This window comes from Bombus vancouverensis, chromosome 6, assembly GCF_051014615.1.
Source record: "Bombus vancouverensis nearcticus chromosome 6, iyBomVanc1_principal, whole genome shotgun sequence".
NCBI classification, from domain to species: domain Eukaryota; kingdom Metazoa; phylum Arthropoda; class Insecta; order Hymenoptera; family Apidae; genus Bombus; species Bombus vancouverensis.
In genome coordinates, this window is record NC_134916.1 from 12600801 (window position 1) to 12620110 (window position 19310).

Here is a 19310-nt window from a genome sequence, read left to right on the forward strand (position 1 = left end):
CTCCCTATTAACCCGTAAACGAGCTCGCGAATAAAACAGCAAAAAGAGATGCTACCAACTTGTCTGTCTACAACAGAACAAACTACTAGAAGTTAGAATGATTATGCGTCCCTTTACGTTCCGCGATGCTCCAAACTTTTTAATTCCGCTTTTGATCTCTTTTACACCTTCCTGCAACCTGGGTACAGACGTTCCTCGCCCACACCACTTTTTACACGTTCACCGACATCCCACAAACTTTTTCTACGCTTCTCAAATACGTTCTAACTACCTCGCCTCTCGCGGATACATTCTCCTTCCACTGCGTTTCAGATTCACGACCAGAATCAGGTCGAAATTAATTATTCCAGCAGAAGCAACGCGCGCGTGTTTCGACATTCATCAACCATGAAAGACACGGCATAACAGAAAGCCTGAAGCGGGGCGGAAACTGCAAAATCAGCGTGAACCGAGGCGCCATACAGTCACTGATTTATCTGTTTACCGAGCTCCTTCTCGCGAGCAAGATTTCACGGATGAACTACGATCGACCCGCGACAAAAATTTCTCCAGGGTACTGGCGCAACTTTTTCAAACTTTGCCAAGTTTTCGCGCGTCGCGTGTTCCGCGAATCTCGATTCTCCTTGGCCTTCTATCTTTCTTCGATTCGACTGCCCTTCGTCCGCGAGATCTTCGATTCCTTGGAGACGAGTAACATTCTGTCTCGAGATTTATCGTTTCGTTGATCGTAACCCAGTTTCAATCGCCCTCTCTCACTTTCTCTCTCTCTCTCTCTCTCTCTCTCTCTCTCACTCTCTCATACCCCTTTCTCTTTCTTCTTCTACTCTGAGTCGTTGGAGTTTGCTGAATATCTGTAATGGATCGTATCCGGAACTTCCATTAAGCGCTCTCGCGTACCGCGTTTTGTTCCGCGAAACAAAACTCTCCCTTCGCGAGGAGCATGAGCTTGAGACTACGGTTTTTACTCTCGAACGCTTCCAACTTGAGATCCACCGTTCTGCGGCGATAAGACCCGCTTAGTGCGGGAGTGGAAAGTTTGCCGCGATTTTTTCCCTGCTTTTCTCGATCGGCTGTTCTGTGTTTGATATCCGTTTTGCTTGGATTTTTTCGTTATCGAATATTTATTATTGTGATTTCTCTTTTTTTTTTTTTACGAATTTTGGAACATGCGGGAAATTTTGTTGGGTATATTGGAATCGATAAAAAATATATGGTCAATGTATGCATATAGTCGAAATGCTATTGGAAATATTTTCTCTCTCGTTGACACATTTAGCATGGTATTGATAGAATGAACGAACAAATCTGTATTTGACAGCCAATATATACACTATCATACTGTTCATTCTTCACTTTATCAGAATAATTTTACAATTTATTTACATCAAGTAAAGAGAAGATTTAACGTATACTGTATTTTAAGTGCAATGTAATCTTACAGACAAACAAAATTTAAGTCCCTCTTGACTGTTAAACGAAGACAAGGCTATAAGTTAGAAATTTTGGTAAGAAGCTTAGACGAGATAAGGTGCATTTACAATTAAAACTCTTAGTTGAATTATGGAAAACAGATTGAAATCTTATTCCATTTGTCCTTCCCTCCCGCCTTTCTTTACAACCTATCTCTATTTTCTCTCTCTCGTCTTTTGCTTTTTTTTATTCTCATTCCAGTTCTCTCCTCTCTCGCCTATTCTTTCTTTCAACTCTTTCCCTTCCAGTCTTTTTATTTCTTTTTTCTTATCCTTCCTACCTTTTCTTTCATTCCTCCTCCCATCATTCCCTGTTTCCAAGTATTCTGTATCTTCCCTTCCATATCTTCCCACCTTTTCTTCTTTGTCCGCTAAAAATTGCTCTTCTCCTTTCGTTTTATGCTCAATTCTTATTCCACTCTTCCTGATCTTCCAGTTCTTTGTTCCTCCTCACCTTCTTTTTACATATATTTCCTTTCTTTCTTCTTCTCGGTTCTTTACTGCCCTTTCTACCTTGTAGTCCTACGCCGAAAATGACATTACAATGACCATATCTCACAGGTAAATGACATAACATCGTGAAAATTCGAAACACGTCGGTTTTATATATGTGGCCAATGTGGTCATGCGAAAGTTCTTGCCGAGTTGTTGCTATGTCACGGAATTTTCACGGTGTAGGATGAAAGACTCTCGTGGAAATCGAGACTAACGTCTGACGAAATTTTCAACGGAGGATAGGAAAAGTTGTCGGCGGTGGTGAACGTTTTAATCGTGCCCGCTGCTCGCCTTCGGCCGCCGGCGTTTTCTATTAAAATTAGCGTACATCCTAGAATATTAAAAAGCGTCGGATAATCCGCAAGATTCCCCTGAAAATTCCATGGAGGGTGGAACGTTTCCATTAGCAGTACGGGCGGTGAGCAAGCCGCAAAACTGCACTTTCTACCCCCTGCTACCGTTAGATTTCTCTTCGCTTGGCTAGCCTCCAGGATTTTTAGGAACATCGAGGACGCCGCTTCTACTTACTCCACCGGTTATACAACATCCTCGTTGTGCCGTTCTACAGTTAATTACACACGAGTATATTACTTGGCGAGAATCAGGAGATCGTCTTTTCCTAACACCAAATTCAACATCTTCGTCACTACCATTTTCGCCTATTGTAAAATATTTTTCGTATTTTACGTCCTATTGACGTTTGATTATTAAACGACGGATTTTTAAGAATTTAGCAGAAATTTAAAGTGGCGAATGTATACACAGTATACACATAGTCCGTAAAATTGTATAAAATGAATTATTGCAAATATACTATTCGTTGGAATATTTATCGATTGAAACGAATCTTTCTATGTTTTTCGATGATTTTGAACTACACAAACTGGTAGTAAACCAATTGCCAATTTGTCACTGATTTCCGTAATTCGGTGTGTTCACGTCGCTGTAGTAACATTTGAACATAAATTGAGTCGTACAACAAGATTTTTCAGTTTCTTTCGACGCTTGGGAAATCCTCGATCCCTGAATCACGTCAGCAAAAAAATTCAATCTTCGATTCCAGAATCGAAGTCAATTCGTTCGAATCTGACCGCAAAAACTTTGTCGCGATCCCCGATGGAAGAAGATACCTGAATCGAGAAGAACATCGGGAATTTCAATCTCGACGAGTCGATAAACGGAAGTCGGCACTGCGACGCGGAAGTTCACCGGGCGAGGACCGCGTGTTGGAAACAATGGCAGCGGAGCCAACCGACTTCCCACCACCTCTGACAACTTCGACAGTTAATACGATTTCTCGCGTGATGGGCTTCTTTGTGAAATTCTCCTCATGCTCCTGACAATTATCGCTGGATTCGCGAATTATGCGAACCACGGAATGCTTTCTATGAGGTTCGAGGATTGTCGTAGAGTAATTCGGAGAGTAATTCATTTTTATATTGCGTTTCATTCAGCATGAATTTGTTTGAATGTTACTCTTGCCTATATAATGTATCGTATCAGGACAAAGTTAAAATTAACTGATTCAGACTAATGAATATTGTAAGGATTTTCTTTCTTTCAGAATTTTATTGCACAATAATTTATCAATTACTGATATCTGTAAATTGACAAATTACGAATTGTAGATTTTACATTTACAATTTTACAATTTTGTATCAAACAAAATAACCAAATGATTAAATAGTGTTTAAAATTTAGTTGCAAAAATGAATATTATTTTCCGAGTTTTCAATGTAACAGACGTTTTCTTAAGTGAAATTAAAGATTTTTTATACCACAAGATACACATGTTGTATAGACTTGAATGGCGCCAAAAGTAATTGTTATAGAACTGTCGTAGTTTTTTTTTTTTTTTTTGGTAAAGAATATACATTTTTATAAAATATGTTTTTATCTTGAAATATAAATGTATTATTTATTACCTCCTAGGATGATGATAAATGACGTGTTAGCGAAGGAGACACAATTTAATATGACGAGAATGAAAACGAATAGTAAATGCAAAATGTAATTAAAAACACGTATGTACGCTAGAAGCAATAAGCGATGAGCACGTAAAAGTTATCGAGATATCGAAAATATCGCATTATCGCATACACTACGTTCTTGTTATTACCGGACGACTGACAAAGTAAAACGCGCCAACGAGTATTTATTAGCTGATTATACATATACGCTGTTGTTATATCCGACCGATCGTCAATCTCGACAGAAAAAAAAGAAAACGAACAACCGCATACATTTGACGCAAGCTTGAAATAATTATACAGATAAAGATGAATCTTTCAATCTCAATTTATAAAAGCCGGATGTGAAATGTTTCCCATATCGCACGTTGAGCCGACAACAGAAAAGAGAACACGCTGCAACGATGAAAAAAAGGAAGGAGAAAATAAAAAAAAAAAGAACGGGGCACTTTTAATAAAACGTCGCCCTCATCCACGTCACGAACGACCGAACTCGCCATTAGAACATAAATCACCGGATTTTTCCACAGCCGCGCGATAAACGTCCTTCATACGCGATTACGTAACGCTAATGCAAACTCAATTCGCGAAAGCGTGCTACAAAATATAAGAAGAGGCAATCGTTTGGTAGCCATTTGTTTCTCGTATCGTTTGTCACGAGCACCTCTTCGAAGCCATTTTCCGTTTAATTGAAACGCGATCGAGCACGCCTGTAATTAAAGCGCCATGATCATCGAAATATTTTTTCCATCTAAAGCGATACGTTTCACCATTGGTTATTTCGTGCAAGCCAGCTTCCCGTGTTCGTTGCCATCGTTACCATTATCGCAGCCCGAGCAATTATACTTTCTCCTTGTTTTCTAGAAGGAAACGACTGGTCCGTGACACAGAAATCGCCCCAATTTCCACGAAATTTAATGCTTCGAGACACGCCACCATCGCCACGGCCAAAAATACCTTGCCAGTGGAAAAATAAATCCTCGTTTCGACTTCGTCGCACACAGCTGTGGTCGGTGATTCTTCAACGACGATTTGCATGACTAACGACCGTTATACATTGATAACATATCTTTACTCCGTGTTATCAGTCTTAACTGTATTCTATTGTATCTGTTCTGATATACAGGATGAAAGGAGAGCTACGAGTTCGAAAGGAAGTGTCGATGACTGACATTTCCCAAGAGCTCTTATAGTGACAAACCAAAGCTTATAGTGACAAACCAGAAGACAATCGAGTAAATTCGAACGGACAAGAGATTGACTTATTTATTTGCCTGCACGAAAGACGCGAGCAATCGGATTTCCGTGGAAAACGTTAGTACGTTCCGTCGCATGGTTGCCTTCCCTTTTTTCTCTATAGCGTGTAGCAGCTAAAATTGCGTAATGCCTTATACTCGAACAGATTGCCTAGTGCGTAATGGCACTTTAATTTTAACGAACGAGCGCGCGCTACTGCGCTACTACGCCATTATGCCATTCCGTGAAATAATTTCCTTCTTAATTTCCTTACCTCCTCCTTTCCTTGTCTCGTCTACGTATTCAATTTCTTTTCTTCTTTTTTTTTTTTTTTGTTTCTTTTTTTTCTCTCTACAACGTATCAATTTCATGGAACGAGAAACATGTAGTTAAAAGCGACAAGGGCATAGCAGTTCTGCAGTCGCCAGTTGAATTCGTAATTTCTACCATCGCGTTCCACGTTAATAACATTTTCTTCTGTGTTATTTGCAATGCTTCTGAACCAATTTCCTGCTCCATTAACGATCGTGTCCGAATTTTCTCTCTTATTTTATTTAATTAGTATAGAAGTACAGTGATTGAGATACGTCTGACCACTAACGTGCCTAATCTACTGTGCTGACTGCCACTTTCGCGATCGATGATAACACCCGTGAACCACACTTATTGCAAATAATTATTTAAGATTTCGTGCTGTAACCGATCAAAGGCGTTATGTTTGAAATTTTGTTGAAAAAGAGACTATTTCTTATAAAGAGCAAAATAAATTGAGTTCTAAGTTGATAGAGACATACACGCGATGAATGAATTCTAAAATATTTTAAATAACGTCTGTTTCAACTCTGTTTTATCAGTGTGTTTTATCAATATTCCTACCTAATTATTCTTCTATCCATGTTTTTATGAAGCTATCTTATTTTACGATTAATCTGTATTTTGATTACTGTCGTTTTAGTGGTTCGATAGAAAGAGAAAAAAATTTGTGTCTTTCCCTTTAACAAAGTTTAGTTCGTATAAATATACGTGGTGACAGTAGCATAACGTAGCATCAAAATTATAATTTCCGTTCACGTGCAGCTTACCTGACCAAAGACCTAATTATTCAGGTTTAACTAATCCGCTAATCTAACTACTTTGAAGTCCATGAATGTTAATGATGTCAAGTGACTAAACGGCCAAGATTGTCCTACATCGAAACGAGATATTTTAATTTCAGATGATTTAAAACAAAAAGTCAAATATTCTTACCGAAACACCAAGGAATCCGAGGAGATCACGCGTCGAACGTCTCCGAAACATCAAGAAATACAACAGGATGTCGTATTTCGGACCTCGTTGTGATAGATTTCTCTTGATGACTCGCACAAATTACGAGCACCTTTGTTCTTGTCGACACGGTACGTGGTCGGAGTCACGCTCGACGATCCTGTGATTGGAACTCGATATTCCAACGATATTATCGATTATCTCCCCTTGTCTTCGGTAAGATTAATGGAAATTAGCGCGCGTCTCACAGCTCGCTTCCCTGTCAGTCCTCCATATAACTTCGACTTCGATGAACAATGTACCCGTTAACATATACGTTTATTTACATTTTCTGGTCGACATACACAGGCTTACGAAAGTTTTCGAGTACCCGTAGACACCGTGAGTGGACGTATTTTATGTGAAATATTTTGAGATTTCATTAACCCTTTGCACTCCTACGTCGAGTGTGACTCGACATCAGTTTTTATCTCAGGAACTTCTTTGTCGAGTCCACTCGACATTCTTTCAGTCCCACCTCTTTTTTTGTGAAACGTGCGGAAGAAAACCAGGATTGCATCCTGAAAATTGTTTCAAGATATATCATAGACTTAAAAATTACAACAATAGTGTGAATAAAACTGATATTTAAGTGAATTTATTTCTTCCTTTATTTATTTAAATTGTCTTATTTTTTAGTTAAAATAAATTTCAAATAGAACACTTAAAAGCGTTGGAAGCTGCTGGTAACGAGATTGAAATAAAATTCGGAGTGCAAGAGGTTAACGCTATTATGAGACTGGATTATCACGATTACACGAGTAAAGTTTGAAAATGTATTATAAATATTTATTTAGTGCGAGTATACGCATATTTTACAGAAATCACAAAAGTATTTAAACAGAGAATTATTCGTTGTAATGACAAGTGTCAATTTTCAGTGAGATCATCTCTGTCGTTGAAGGAAATTTCGAAATAACATGTATGACATAGACGTACAAATTTTCTGTGATGAATGTACAAATACTATCGTAGTATATAAAATGTATATGTTTTAAATTATCCTTCCAAACTGTCGTATGCAGAGTAACGATGTTTATACGTGTTTATATCAAAACGAAATTTTGACACTGTATCGAAAAAGAATTCTTTTAATCGAGTGCCACCGTTCCGTGCTGTAAGTTTCATGAATATTAAACGAACATGAATATTTATAACGGTGTTGTAATTATGTTGACGAAATCGCCGACGCAACTAAATACTGCGAATAATTACTTCGCAAATAGCCGATTTAATGCATGCTCTACGCAACTGTATTCAACAGACTCTTTGTATAATTATGTACATGGTACATAACGATAAACTGGCATTGTCGAACATTTCAAGCGCGTCTATTAAATGTTCCTCCTAAGCTGAATAACTTGAACCCTTAATTACTATTCTGTGGCTCTGAAATACCAAACGCCGCCATAATTTAAATCTCTAGTAATACGATGCTATATCTTAACACACATTCCAAAACATGATTAACATTTTAAATATGGAAAATGAAGTTTGCTAATTCCAATGTCTATAATAATGAATGATACAAATGACAACTAAACGATTTTGGAACCTTTAATAATTATTTCAAATGTTTTTGCTATATTTCACATGAACAATGAGAAATTATATCCCGTGTGTATCGTAGAAGTGAAAAATTATTCGGTCCGACATAGGTTTCATAGTAATAAGTATAATAAACGCACGCTATCAGACGTCCTAGCGCTGAAAGGGTTAATCAAGTAGTAAATTTTTCTCGAGATCTTACAATGAATAGACATGTACTGCATAATTATATAACTTTATACTTCAAAAATATTAATCGTTGGTACATTTATTTCTGCAAATAAGTATGTTCTCCTCGTACTCGAAGATACGCAATCGTTGCAACAATATTTTTATTTCACCGTAACTATTAAGGCTTAGCTCTCGTTCTAATATTATCGTAGTGCAATAATAGTATCGTAATGTCATTTACAACCATGCAAACGGTAACTTTTTCATCTTTGCTTCATAGACATTCCATCGTTCTTTGTTCTAGTTGGTTTCTAAAATAAGAAGAACGTACTGTTGCGCAAAATTTCACCTGTGGCAACATTAACCGATTAATTTCCTTCGAAAGCTCTTTTTAAGTGATGAAAAAAATCAGTAAAAGGAGAGAAAAAGATATGTCACTGTTTCCGAAGCATGAATTTGGGAATAAAAATCACACGTCGATTTTATGGGTCGAGCCCCAGAAAGCTGGAGATCGGCCATCGTTCTTGAAACAGATTCCAAGAATTACGAGGCTTCCGGAACGAGGCTGTGCCTCGTAAATTTCCATCGTGCCGCTGGCTAGCCTCACTCTCCCCTGCAATTTCCATCAAATTCGTCTCCTTCGCGTGTAGCCGACACGAATTCAATGAATCTCGTGGCGATCGAACGTGCCACGTGTAATTGACGTTCGGATACTTTTCTATTTCCAACGTGATAAACAACCATCGAAGCTTCGGGATGTTACACACTGTCTATTTGCAACGTAACGGAGAAATATCGATTTAAACAGGACAAGTTTTTAGATTAATTTGTCCATTCTCGATATTATAGAAAGGCAATTATAAACTGCTGGCTATAGACGCTATAGATACGCTTCTCAATATTTCGTTGGATGTTATTTAAACTAACTGGAAACGACTACCTATTGAACCTAATACGTATACTCGCAGGGTAATGTTAAATATTTAACAAAACGAAATATTTACACCGCGTATAAATAATATTCCGTAAATCTCTGCTTTACACGCGAATGAATAACAAAGTAAAAAGATTAAAGGATTACAGTCGGTTGCGTAATTCCAGAATTTATTTTAGCTATCGAAAGCTGCTACACAGTTATACAACTTCGATGGCGAACGAAGCGTCGAATAATACGAAAACGAGGAATTTCACGCAAAACTCTGTTCAACCCCGAACGATGAAATATCAAAGGCCTTCCCGAAGGAGCATCTCCAACACAGATCTCGCCGCTTCATCGACGTAAACTCGATTCCAGAATATAAAATCCAAAGTACGAGTATTTTGCATGAAGGTTTTACTACCAAATGGACGGGAGGAAATAGAACGAACGTCCTTTATGCAGTTCGACCGAGGTCTCTAGATCTACGAGGTCAAACGAGCATCTTCGCAATCTCTGATTCATCCAAAGAGAGAGCGAGAGAGAGAGAGAGAGAGAGAAAGAACGTCCAAGTAACTTAAACGAACCGTCCCTTGTTTCTTGGCTCCGAAAATGAATTCTTCCTTAAACGTAAAGTAGCTCGCGGTCTAACATTCCCCGAAGACTTATCAGGCCACGAAATCAGTGGGTACGACACAGGACCTTAGGAAATCTAGTTTCCGTGGGATCTACGGGATTTAAATAAATTCCATTCGCACGGGAGTGGCAGTTACAGAACGGACCCTGAGTAAAATGCAAACGCGGCTGAATTATTCTTTTTTTCCAGGAGAGAAAAACGACAGGCAAAAAGAGAGGGAGAAAGAAACGTGGAGAAAGCAAGGAGAGAATAAAGAGAGAAGGGCAATTGTATTCTATCTACGGTGGGGCGGCGCACCTTCCGCTGTTTCATAAGCAACAATTTCGTTTTCGAGGCTGGGAAAAAAACCTTTGCCACCTTCGTAATGCGGACAAAGCAGGCGGACAAAGCAAATCCCACGCGAACCGTCACGAGAACGGTCGAGTTTTCCCTCTAGCAAGACGCATCACGCTCGTTCGTGCAGACCGCGTATACACGTCGGTTAAACGCGAAGCCTACAACGCACAGAACGACGCGAGTCGACTACGAAATTCTACAGTACAATTTATGCTGATTTATATGCATCTAGCGGTCCAAATCGGTACCCCGTACACACGACCCTCCACTGTTCTCTCCATTTCTACCCGCTGCCTGTTTCCACGCATTTCGTTTCACACGATTTCTATTTTTCTTCCTTCTTCCTTTTACTACAAATGTATGTGCTTTGTTCGAGAGCTAACATCGAGTTTCGAAGCTTCTATTCCGCAGTGATATTCTATGAGAAGAATGATACAAACTGTATAGGATCTGTATAAGAACTGTATAGGACTGTCGTATAGGATCAATAGGAAGTAACGCTGTTAGTGATATGGATCTAAATTGAATTAATTTTATTTTCTTTCGTCAATTACTCAATACTTTCTATTCGTCGCTTTGAATTTGTGGTTTCGATTTAGAAAAAAATGTTGTAATGTTATTCGACTTCGTGCCACTTGTTTATATTCGTTTAAATAATTTTTCAATGTGCAAAGATGCGTGTTTACAGAATAGGGAAGATTGAGATTGAAATTCAACTTATATTTATATGTTTTCAAAATTCGTAAAACAATGTTCTCTTAAACGATGATGTACGCATAATTCGAAACTACCTTTCTCAGTACGATTTCGAAATTAACGTCACTTACGCAATGTAAGATTCGAAAAGATATTCTAAATACCAGAAGAGACATAAAAACTATCACTTACCGTGTGCTTCTCCTTTCCGCCCTTCTGTTCCCTTTCCGCGAAATCTCCGTCGCCAAACTTCTTCTCGTATCACAACACACTCGCGAACTTCGACAAAACAATCGACCAATGTAAACACTTATACGAATATGTATATCCATCCAAATTTCGCGAAGAAAATCTTCGACATTAAAGTTTCTCGAGACCGTGTCGGACCGAGGACGTTTTAATCGGCACGCTTTTTACACACATCTACCCCGTGTCTTTTTTCTAACCCAGTTCGCGTCGCGCTGTCTCAGCTTGCCGGGAAACTTGAGCAGTTATCTCGTTGGCACGACTCCGCGATTCCGGTACTGACTGTCGGCACAACAAAGGGCGAGCTTCCCCCGTGAATGCTAATCGTCGCTGGGTCGTCGGATTAAAGCGAACCCCGTTGATCCCCGATGTCTTTTCAACGTTTCTGCCCCCTTACAAGGGATCAAACGTGACTGACGAGAAAACGCTTCGCCTCTCTCGTCTCCTTTTTCTTTTTTCTCTCGTGCAGAAAAGAGCGTGGTTTCTAATCAGAAGTAAGCGACGGGTGGAGAGAGGGAACGATGGATAGAAGTTCGACTGCTACGCCATAGAGACAGCTTCTATTGTCGATGACGAACAAAGGCTTGGGAGTAGCGTGGTTGTAAGATGGTCACGGTATCGTAGGTGCATTGTTGAAATAAAGCCGACCTGAGAGTTACGCGATTATGAACTTGCTCGGGCCAAAGTTTGTTAGACTGTTGCGCAAATCGGAACGTAACTACCAACTAACTCGACCGCGACGCATCGGTCGAAGACCGACGAGAACTGAACGATTTCCTTTCCGTGACCTTCCGATTAGAAGTCGAAATGCACGGAATTTTGAATGTTATTGGTCTACGGAACGTTTCCACAAAGTTTCCTGATTGGTTATCGTCGACCGCGTAAATGTCACGAGTTTCAAATCGCCTTAAGCGACACGTTGCATGGTGCCTGGAACATTTACCGCGATCGATGGACCGAATAACCTTTTGTATTATATTTTAACGAGAAAGGTTTTAATATTAAATCTACCGATTTACAATGTGTATGTAAATGTACTATATATATCGGGATGATTATAATTAAAGTAATATGATGAAGATAAATAGGTACGGTATTATGTAAAAGTCTTAAGCTACTTAAAATGCAACGGTATTTTCTTTTCATGAACGAATATAAGGATACTTGATATTATTATTTTAAATTTATTTCAAGTCCGTTGTTGCTTCTTAATAAGCGTAATATTTCGAAAATTGTTGGTAATTTGATAAAAAAGATATTGATTAATGTCTTGTCGTTCTTTCTGGGATCTTCTCAAATAAATTTTCAATAAACACACGTTATATTATACAATATTTTGTTTTTAGCATTTCAGGCGATTTATGTATGTCTTTAACTTTCTTTTTTCTCATTTTAAATCGTTCGACGTATATGCCGTGTTACGTAACATTTATTTTACCCTTCTACTTGTTGAAATAATTTTCAAAGATCTGTGAACCGGAAAAAATTACAAACGAATAGCGTCACAAAAGAATTGGTTTCTACGTAACGTTGTGTAAAAATATTCCCTTGCTGGATCATCTATCATAGATAATCCAAGACTTTTGCCCGACACTAGTTCAGTTTCGATGACGAATTAACGTTAATTCCATCGGAAACGCTGTCATGCTGTTATCAATTGCAAAAACCAGAAAAACTTTGTTAGTTCCAGTGTTAAGAACTATTGAGATATGCATAATTTTGTATGCTAGACTAGATTGGCCGCGTAGTAGTGACACACGTACGTGAATATGAGTGTGTGGAAGTATGTGCGTGCGCGGTGTCTCGAAAAACAGATGAATGTTCCGTTAATAGCGTGGTGCGGAAGATGGTGAGACAAAGAAAGTGCTGAGACGTGCGCTAAAGTATGTCGACGAAGACCCTGAAAATCGTTTATTAAATAAACCTAAAACTATCTTAACTTGAATTCTAAGTGTAACCTCGGTGTTCCTTTACTTTTATTTCGGCAATTAAGATCCACAATTCTCAACAAGAACGTTTACACTTTGCCCGTTATTGTCCATCTCGCGATAACTCAGCGCAGAAAAAAAACCGGAAAGTAAACGATAACGGGCTATCGAAGAAAATTCTACTTCGCGAATACGTGAAGCACGATTTGCAAGACAAAGGCGGAATACGATTAAAAGGGGTTACGAGCGTGCATTTCCGTTGTTGGACATGAATTATTCGCAAGTGGCGCGAATAGATTCCAGCGAGCCGATAAGCGATAAAAGGGCAAAGCAACGTTTTATCGGGAAAACGTTACTAATGCGGTTTACAAGGCGTTAACGACGATGCCGCGTCTCTCCTAATTATCCCTTTTCAACGGGGAGCGTGAGCAGCAGCGTCGAGCTGCGTGTCTCGAACAATTAAGACGCGACTGCTCTCCCTCCTTCTATTTCTCTCGTCCTCCTTCGTCCTGTATTCTCTCGCGATGCTCGCGTTGCAGCCAGCACGAAAACTCGATGGAATAATTTCGTAAGTTCCGACGCGTTATACACCTGACAAGCTGCGCTCTTCCGCTCTCCAACCCCTCTACTACTCAGCCCCTTTTCCCGGAGTAATAAATCAGCTTTCCTCCGTGTTGGAAACTTCTTTATCCTGCGTGCAGCTTACCTCTGTTCGCTCGCTCTGTATTCGATGGAAACACGCATGGTTGGTGTTTGTCACCCCCATCGACTCGACCCAATCATTCAGCTATGTACGTACTTACGTTTCTTTGTCGCGCGATGTACAAGTTTCTTGAAAAACTACCGTACATCGCGAACTTTGCCGAAGCAAATGGGGTAGAGCGTTGGTCCAACTTCACGTTCGTTCGTGTTGCTCAAAACGCGTTCGTTTAACACCATTTTAACGTCCTTCGATCAAGTTGCTGGTGTTAGGACGCGTCGTTCGAACGAAGACTCGGGACAAAAATCAAAATTCGCGGGCCACGCGTTCTCCCGTTCGACGAGCCGCGTACATTTTATGCCACGGTACAAAAAAAAAAAAAGAGAACGTTGGTCGTTGGAAGAAAAATTTTACAAATAGAAGGAAAATGGAGAATATGGATCGCACAGATAACGAGGAAAGTGGATTTGTTGGAAATACCAATCGGACGCGCTGATTTTTCACAGCGTATCGAAAACACGCGCGTCTTTTAATTTTCGCGCGAACAAACAGCAGGTGATAAACCTGATGATAAACGTTAAAAGCTTCAGCGGATAGACGCAAGTTCCGCGGCGCGAATAAATGCGTCGCCGAGGGATATAGATTATAAATGGGGGACAAAATGGATGAAACGGAACGAATTTCACGATTTTTTTCGGTGACCGCTCCCACCGAAAACTGAATTCCCCTCGCCGCCCGTTCATTTAACAAACTCGTGCGTACTTTTTTTTCACTATGGTTCCATTTATTTTGTATATGACAGCAGTACGATCTGCTTCGTTTCTTCTTATAACAAGAAAAAAAAAAAAGACGAAAAACATTAATACTTCCTCTTTGTCGTCATACTGTCTGGAAAATCACTTGTATAATTACAACTCGACACGCTTTCGATATATAAACAAAAAGAAAAAAAAGGAAAGGAGACGAAGAACAAAAAACGAAAGAGAGAAAATAAAATGAAACACACGCTGCTGCTTTCTTTCGCCGTTTCAAAACACACGCGTGTTGAACCAAGCGATCGTCGCTCGTTCACGTAGATATTTTTGTTTTAAGATCTCTGCCCTTAAGTTACGCTGGCCGCAGCCTTAATCTTAAGCAACGATTTTTCGATATCTTTTACACACTAAAGGTTATCCCTCTTTCTCTCTCTATCTATCTATTTCTCTCTCTCTCTCTCACACACACACTCACTCACTCACTCACTTTCATATTCATTCTGCCGTCTAGTGCTCGATCGAATTCTTACGTAATATATATATCTGTATAATATAATAGTATATTCTCTTTGAAAAGTACATAATAAACCGTAAGCTGAATTTTGATTGGTACAATAAGTCTGAGATGATTTGTTCAACGAATCGAGCACCATGATCGCGATTCAAACGAGAAAGGACATCTAGAACCGTGAATTTCATTAAACGAAATGTCCGTCGAAACGATGTGAAATGATCATCATACGTCATTCAATGCGCTGATCTGATTGTACTTGTTCGTTCTCCCTTTCGATCCGCTTAACATACAGGGTAAGTACACGAGTGAAGCACAACATCGTCGGGTTCTTCCGATCGTACACGGATCCCGGTGATCGTTGTATGCTTGATTCGCAAACATCAGAATGGCGTTTCGATCGCGAAACGCTTGTTCCTGGCTCGAACACGTTCTACATCTACTACGCTGTATTGTCACTATGTTAATAAAGCACTGTTACTTCGATCATCGGGTGTAAATTTTGATCGTAGGCCTTCTTTCGATCGCTCCTTTCGAGATAAATTAAGTACTCTGCGTGGACAACGTCGTTGAAAATCCTCGTACGATCACGCAGGCGCGAGAACGCGTTTCAAGTCTTACTCCTAGATATTAATATTTAGCTGAAGTTGGAAGATACTTTACTTCGTAATAGAGAGATAAAATTTGACAATGATTATTATTAACATTTTAGACAGGTGGAAAAAGTTGATACCGTCAAGTTCTACGAAAAATTGTTATCGTCGCGCCGCGTGTTAAACGTGACCATTCAGGTGGTAAGCCTCGAGGGCAGCCGATGGAATCTTATCGCTAAGTATACCAAGTATGAAGGCACAAGTTCAAGGAAAGTATCTGTCGCGAAGTTCGACCACGGAAATCCAACCACCGCACCGGATGGACGACTTGCCGACATCCGGGAACGCCTCTCCACGCGAACGATACGCTCCTCCTCCGCTAAAACCATCCAACTTTACAAAGATTTCACGTAGTACATCCTTTTGATTCCTTACGAATCGGTGAATCGATCCGAGCCATTTCAAAACTCAACTAGCTATTCGTCTGTCACGACTTTGCTCGTCTTCTTATTCCTGATTTAAATTCAACCTAAGCCCTCCCAGTTCTCTGTTTCCTCCTCTTCCCATCGCGTTCTCTATTTCTTACTATCGCGTTTTTTTTTCTTTTTTTCTTTTTTTTTTAGTTGAACACGGAACACGGTTGCTGTTAAGGCACGAAAATTCAACGATTTCTAGTAACGTTCGCCCGATTGACGCAATTGACACGTTGTCCCGTGGATGAATTCGTGTTTTGCGAGCAAGGCAGAGAAAAGAGCGGGATGTATCGCGACGATACGTTCATACATTTTTCATACGTTTGGACGTAGCCCGAAGATTATCGAAGTGGAGGAGGACATCGTCGAGTCGTGCGCGATGTGCCGTTTTTCGAAACACCTGTCGCCTCTTGCTCGTCTCTGTCGATGTTGATCAACCCCATAAGTCGATGCGAATATCTTCCTCTCTATCCCACTTTCTCCTTAATTCAATGCACGCGTCTGACTCGCGCGTTTCTTCCATTTCTATCGTATTTATACTGCTATCCTATATAGGAATTCAACAAACGCCTTCACGGTTTCTTTCGGATGGCTAGTTTGGTATTCCTGGCCAACAACGAATCGTTCAGGGGATCGTTCGAGGCCATGCATCGAATCTGATCGCGACTACGTGCCATTCTACGGAATCTTCTCCGTTCGAATGGATCGAGGACTATTGCGTTACTGCGATCTCGCGAGCTTCGCGTCGTAAAGGCTATGTAAAAAGAACGAAGACGAAGGAACAGGAATATCGTTTTGGAAAATACAGGCGTAATGTCGATTACGTGTTATCGACAGCGACGCGTTTTATCGTTCGCGCCGTGGTGATCGTTGTTGCGTAACGCGCGAATCGAAAGATCGCTGGTAATCCATCCGACGCGTTTGCGCTACGATTATTCGCTGCTGCGACGCGAAGATCTGTTCCCTGTATCGAAGTTTCGCGTTTCTTGGATCCGTGGCTCGTTCTCTTTTAGGTTGGGCGCGAGAACCGGCATGTAGAAGAGCAAGCACCGTGAAAACGCGAGTGTTTCGACGTCTAATGCACGAACAAAATATCGACGAGACAGCTAATGATATTCAGAGTTAGCTACGAACATCCTCTTCCTTCGAGTTCCTTTTATTTGCCATGTAAAATTGATTCTTAGCAATATCAAGGCACACGAAGAAATTGAAAATACGTATAAATAAAATTGTAAGAAAACTATCGTTGAAAGTCTATGACAAAGTTAAGGGCCAGCTGAGAAGATAAAAGAAGCGTTTGCCGATGTGAAAATTTACGAAAGCTCCGATACGCGTGTCCGTGGACTTTCGTCCGGCGAGTCAATAAAATCTTTGCTATTCTTGTTGCCTTGCTGGAGTTCCTCCATTTCTTACTGCTAACTTCTGACCTACAGGCCTCACACGCCTCGACTGAAACTACTGTCTGCTTCGTCGTTGGGCTGTTTCGCCTCCGAAGCAAGGAGCGTCGATGAGACGCGACTTCACCTTCGTCTCTACTCTATCGCGCTTTCTTGAAGAGTATGCAGATGAGAGTACAGGCCATCCGCTGAAAGCAAATCGTCGTGAGTACCCATCTCCGCGACAGTTCCTTTCTCTAACACGCAGATCACATCGGCGTTTCTTATAGTTGCCAAACGATGCGCTATGGTGATGCACGTCCTGCCCTCCATGGCCTTGTCCAATGCCGCTTGCACGACCTATACAAAATTATCGTTGAATAATAATTTGATTAACTTATCAAACATCTAAGTTACAGTACCGTGCAAAAGTCTTCAATTGTCTATCAAACGCAAATGTTTGACTTTTATCGATGAATAGGGAGGTATTTGATGTTTTAATTTTACGTTTATTTGTCGGAAAGCAATAAATCGAAAAAATAACGTTTGTCTCAAACGATATCGATTAACGAAAAGATGTTTCGAAAATACTGTCAAATAATTATTTTGTATTCAATTCTTAATGTTCATTTATTTCTAGTTCAAACATTCGACCAACTATTTCCAAAAGCTAATAACTTTTACACGATACTGTGTTTTGATTTTTCAATAAATTTATCAACAAGTTCAATGAATTTCTGATCAAGATTAATATGTATTAGGTCGCCCGAAAAGTTTCTTTCGTTTTATAAGGAAATAATGGATGCACAACATTTGTCGTTTTATATTATTTTATCGAATTACGTATGATCCATTTTGTTCTATCAAGATAAAGATCACGACGTTTGGCAGATTAGGTTTCATGTTTGTATAAAGATACATCGTTGTAAAACACGTGTCTGTGAAAGAAAGACACTTTTCCGACAACCTAATATATTATCTCTGAAGACCAAATAGATAACGAAAAGACGTGGTTTCTAAGGATTTCTGATCGTATAAACAACGCGTACAATGGAACCTAAATGAAACCTATTTTCCTATGGAGAATGGCGCACCAAAGAGGAAAACACGGTAGTCAGTAAGCAGCCGCGAAACAATAATTGCCATGAAATTCGTTCGGCACGGGCGAACCGCTTTCCGTCCGCGTGGACAACAATCGAACTCCCTCTCACCGGTTCAGGGTATTTCCGATTGTTACCATAGATAATACTGTTGGATTGTCCTCGATTGTTGGCGATTTTGAGAGGACCGCCACGCTACCGCCAACCTAGAATAATCGATCTTCGTGGCTCTGAAAATTAAGCGTCGAATCGAGATAATCGTTCGACAGCCTTTCGAACAACAATCGCGTTTCGGAATACATCAGCGACGAAAAATACAACAAGCGACGAAAGACACATTGGATAAATCACCTTAAACTAAACTGCGAATATTTATGCATTTGTGAGAAATTTTACAATGCAACAATATATAGAATGCATATAACATGCAAAAGTATCGGATTAAGCAAAAGAGTCTGTTGTTTCTGCCCTTCGTGTTGATTTAACCGAAATATTTATCGATTAGCCTCGAATATAATATTCACTGTTACTTATCCTTGTCTCTCGTCCATCTCTGACAATCTATCTATTCTGTCTATTGTCGATATTAAACATTTTATAAAGATGTGCTTTATTGATAAAAATGTTAATTTCTTCGGCAATCTCGTCTCGCTTTTTCGTAGCTTATGTTTCGACTATTAAGACACGTAACGTATAAATTTGCAAATACGTAAGTAAAATCTGATAGAACTTTCCGACCGATTTAATGTACAAAATATCCGAAATAAAGTACTCGTTACAACATTCAGTGTGCGAAACAATTCTCTGTTTAAATTCCATTTCTTTGCTTACGTTCGTAAGAAAAATTTG

General features: G+C 39.7%; 2 protein-coding genes across 6 annotated transcripts in view; both read right to left on the reverse strand.

Annotated features, from left to right (window-relative positions):
* Nucleotides 1-14258, reverse strand: part of LOC143302782 (uncharacterized) — a 42223-nt gene extending 27965 nt beyond the window's left edge. The window contains exon 1 of the mRNA XM_076619059.1: nt 10972-14258. The gene's annotated coding sequence lies outside the window, so the exon portion shown is untranslated. The remainder of the gene's footprint in view (nt 1-10971) is intronic.
* A 690-nt stretch (nt 14259-14948) lies between these two features.
* The window catches only part of Mdr49 (Multi drug resistance 49), a 74536-nt gene continuing 70174 nt past the window's right edge, over nt 14949-19310 (reverse strand). For all 5 annotated transcript variants that reach the window (XM_033332083.2, XM_033332080.2, XM_076619673.1 and 2 more), the window contains one exon: nt 14949-17721. In XM_033332083.2, the coding sequence (XP_033187974.1) occupies nt 17518-17721 (204 nt within the window). In that variant the 3' untranslated portion in view covers nt 14949-17517. The remainder of the gene's footprint in view (nt 17722-19310) is intronic.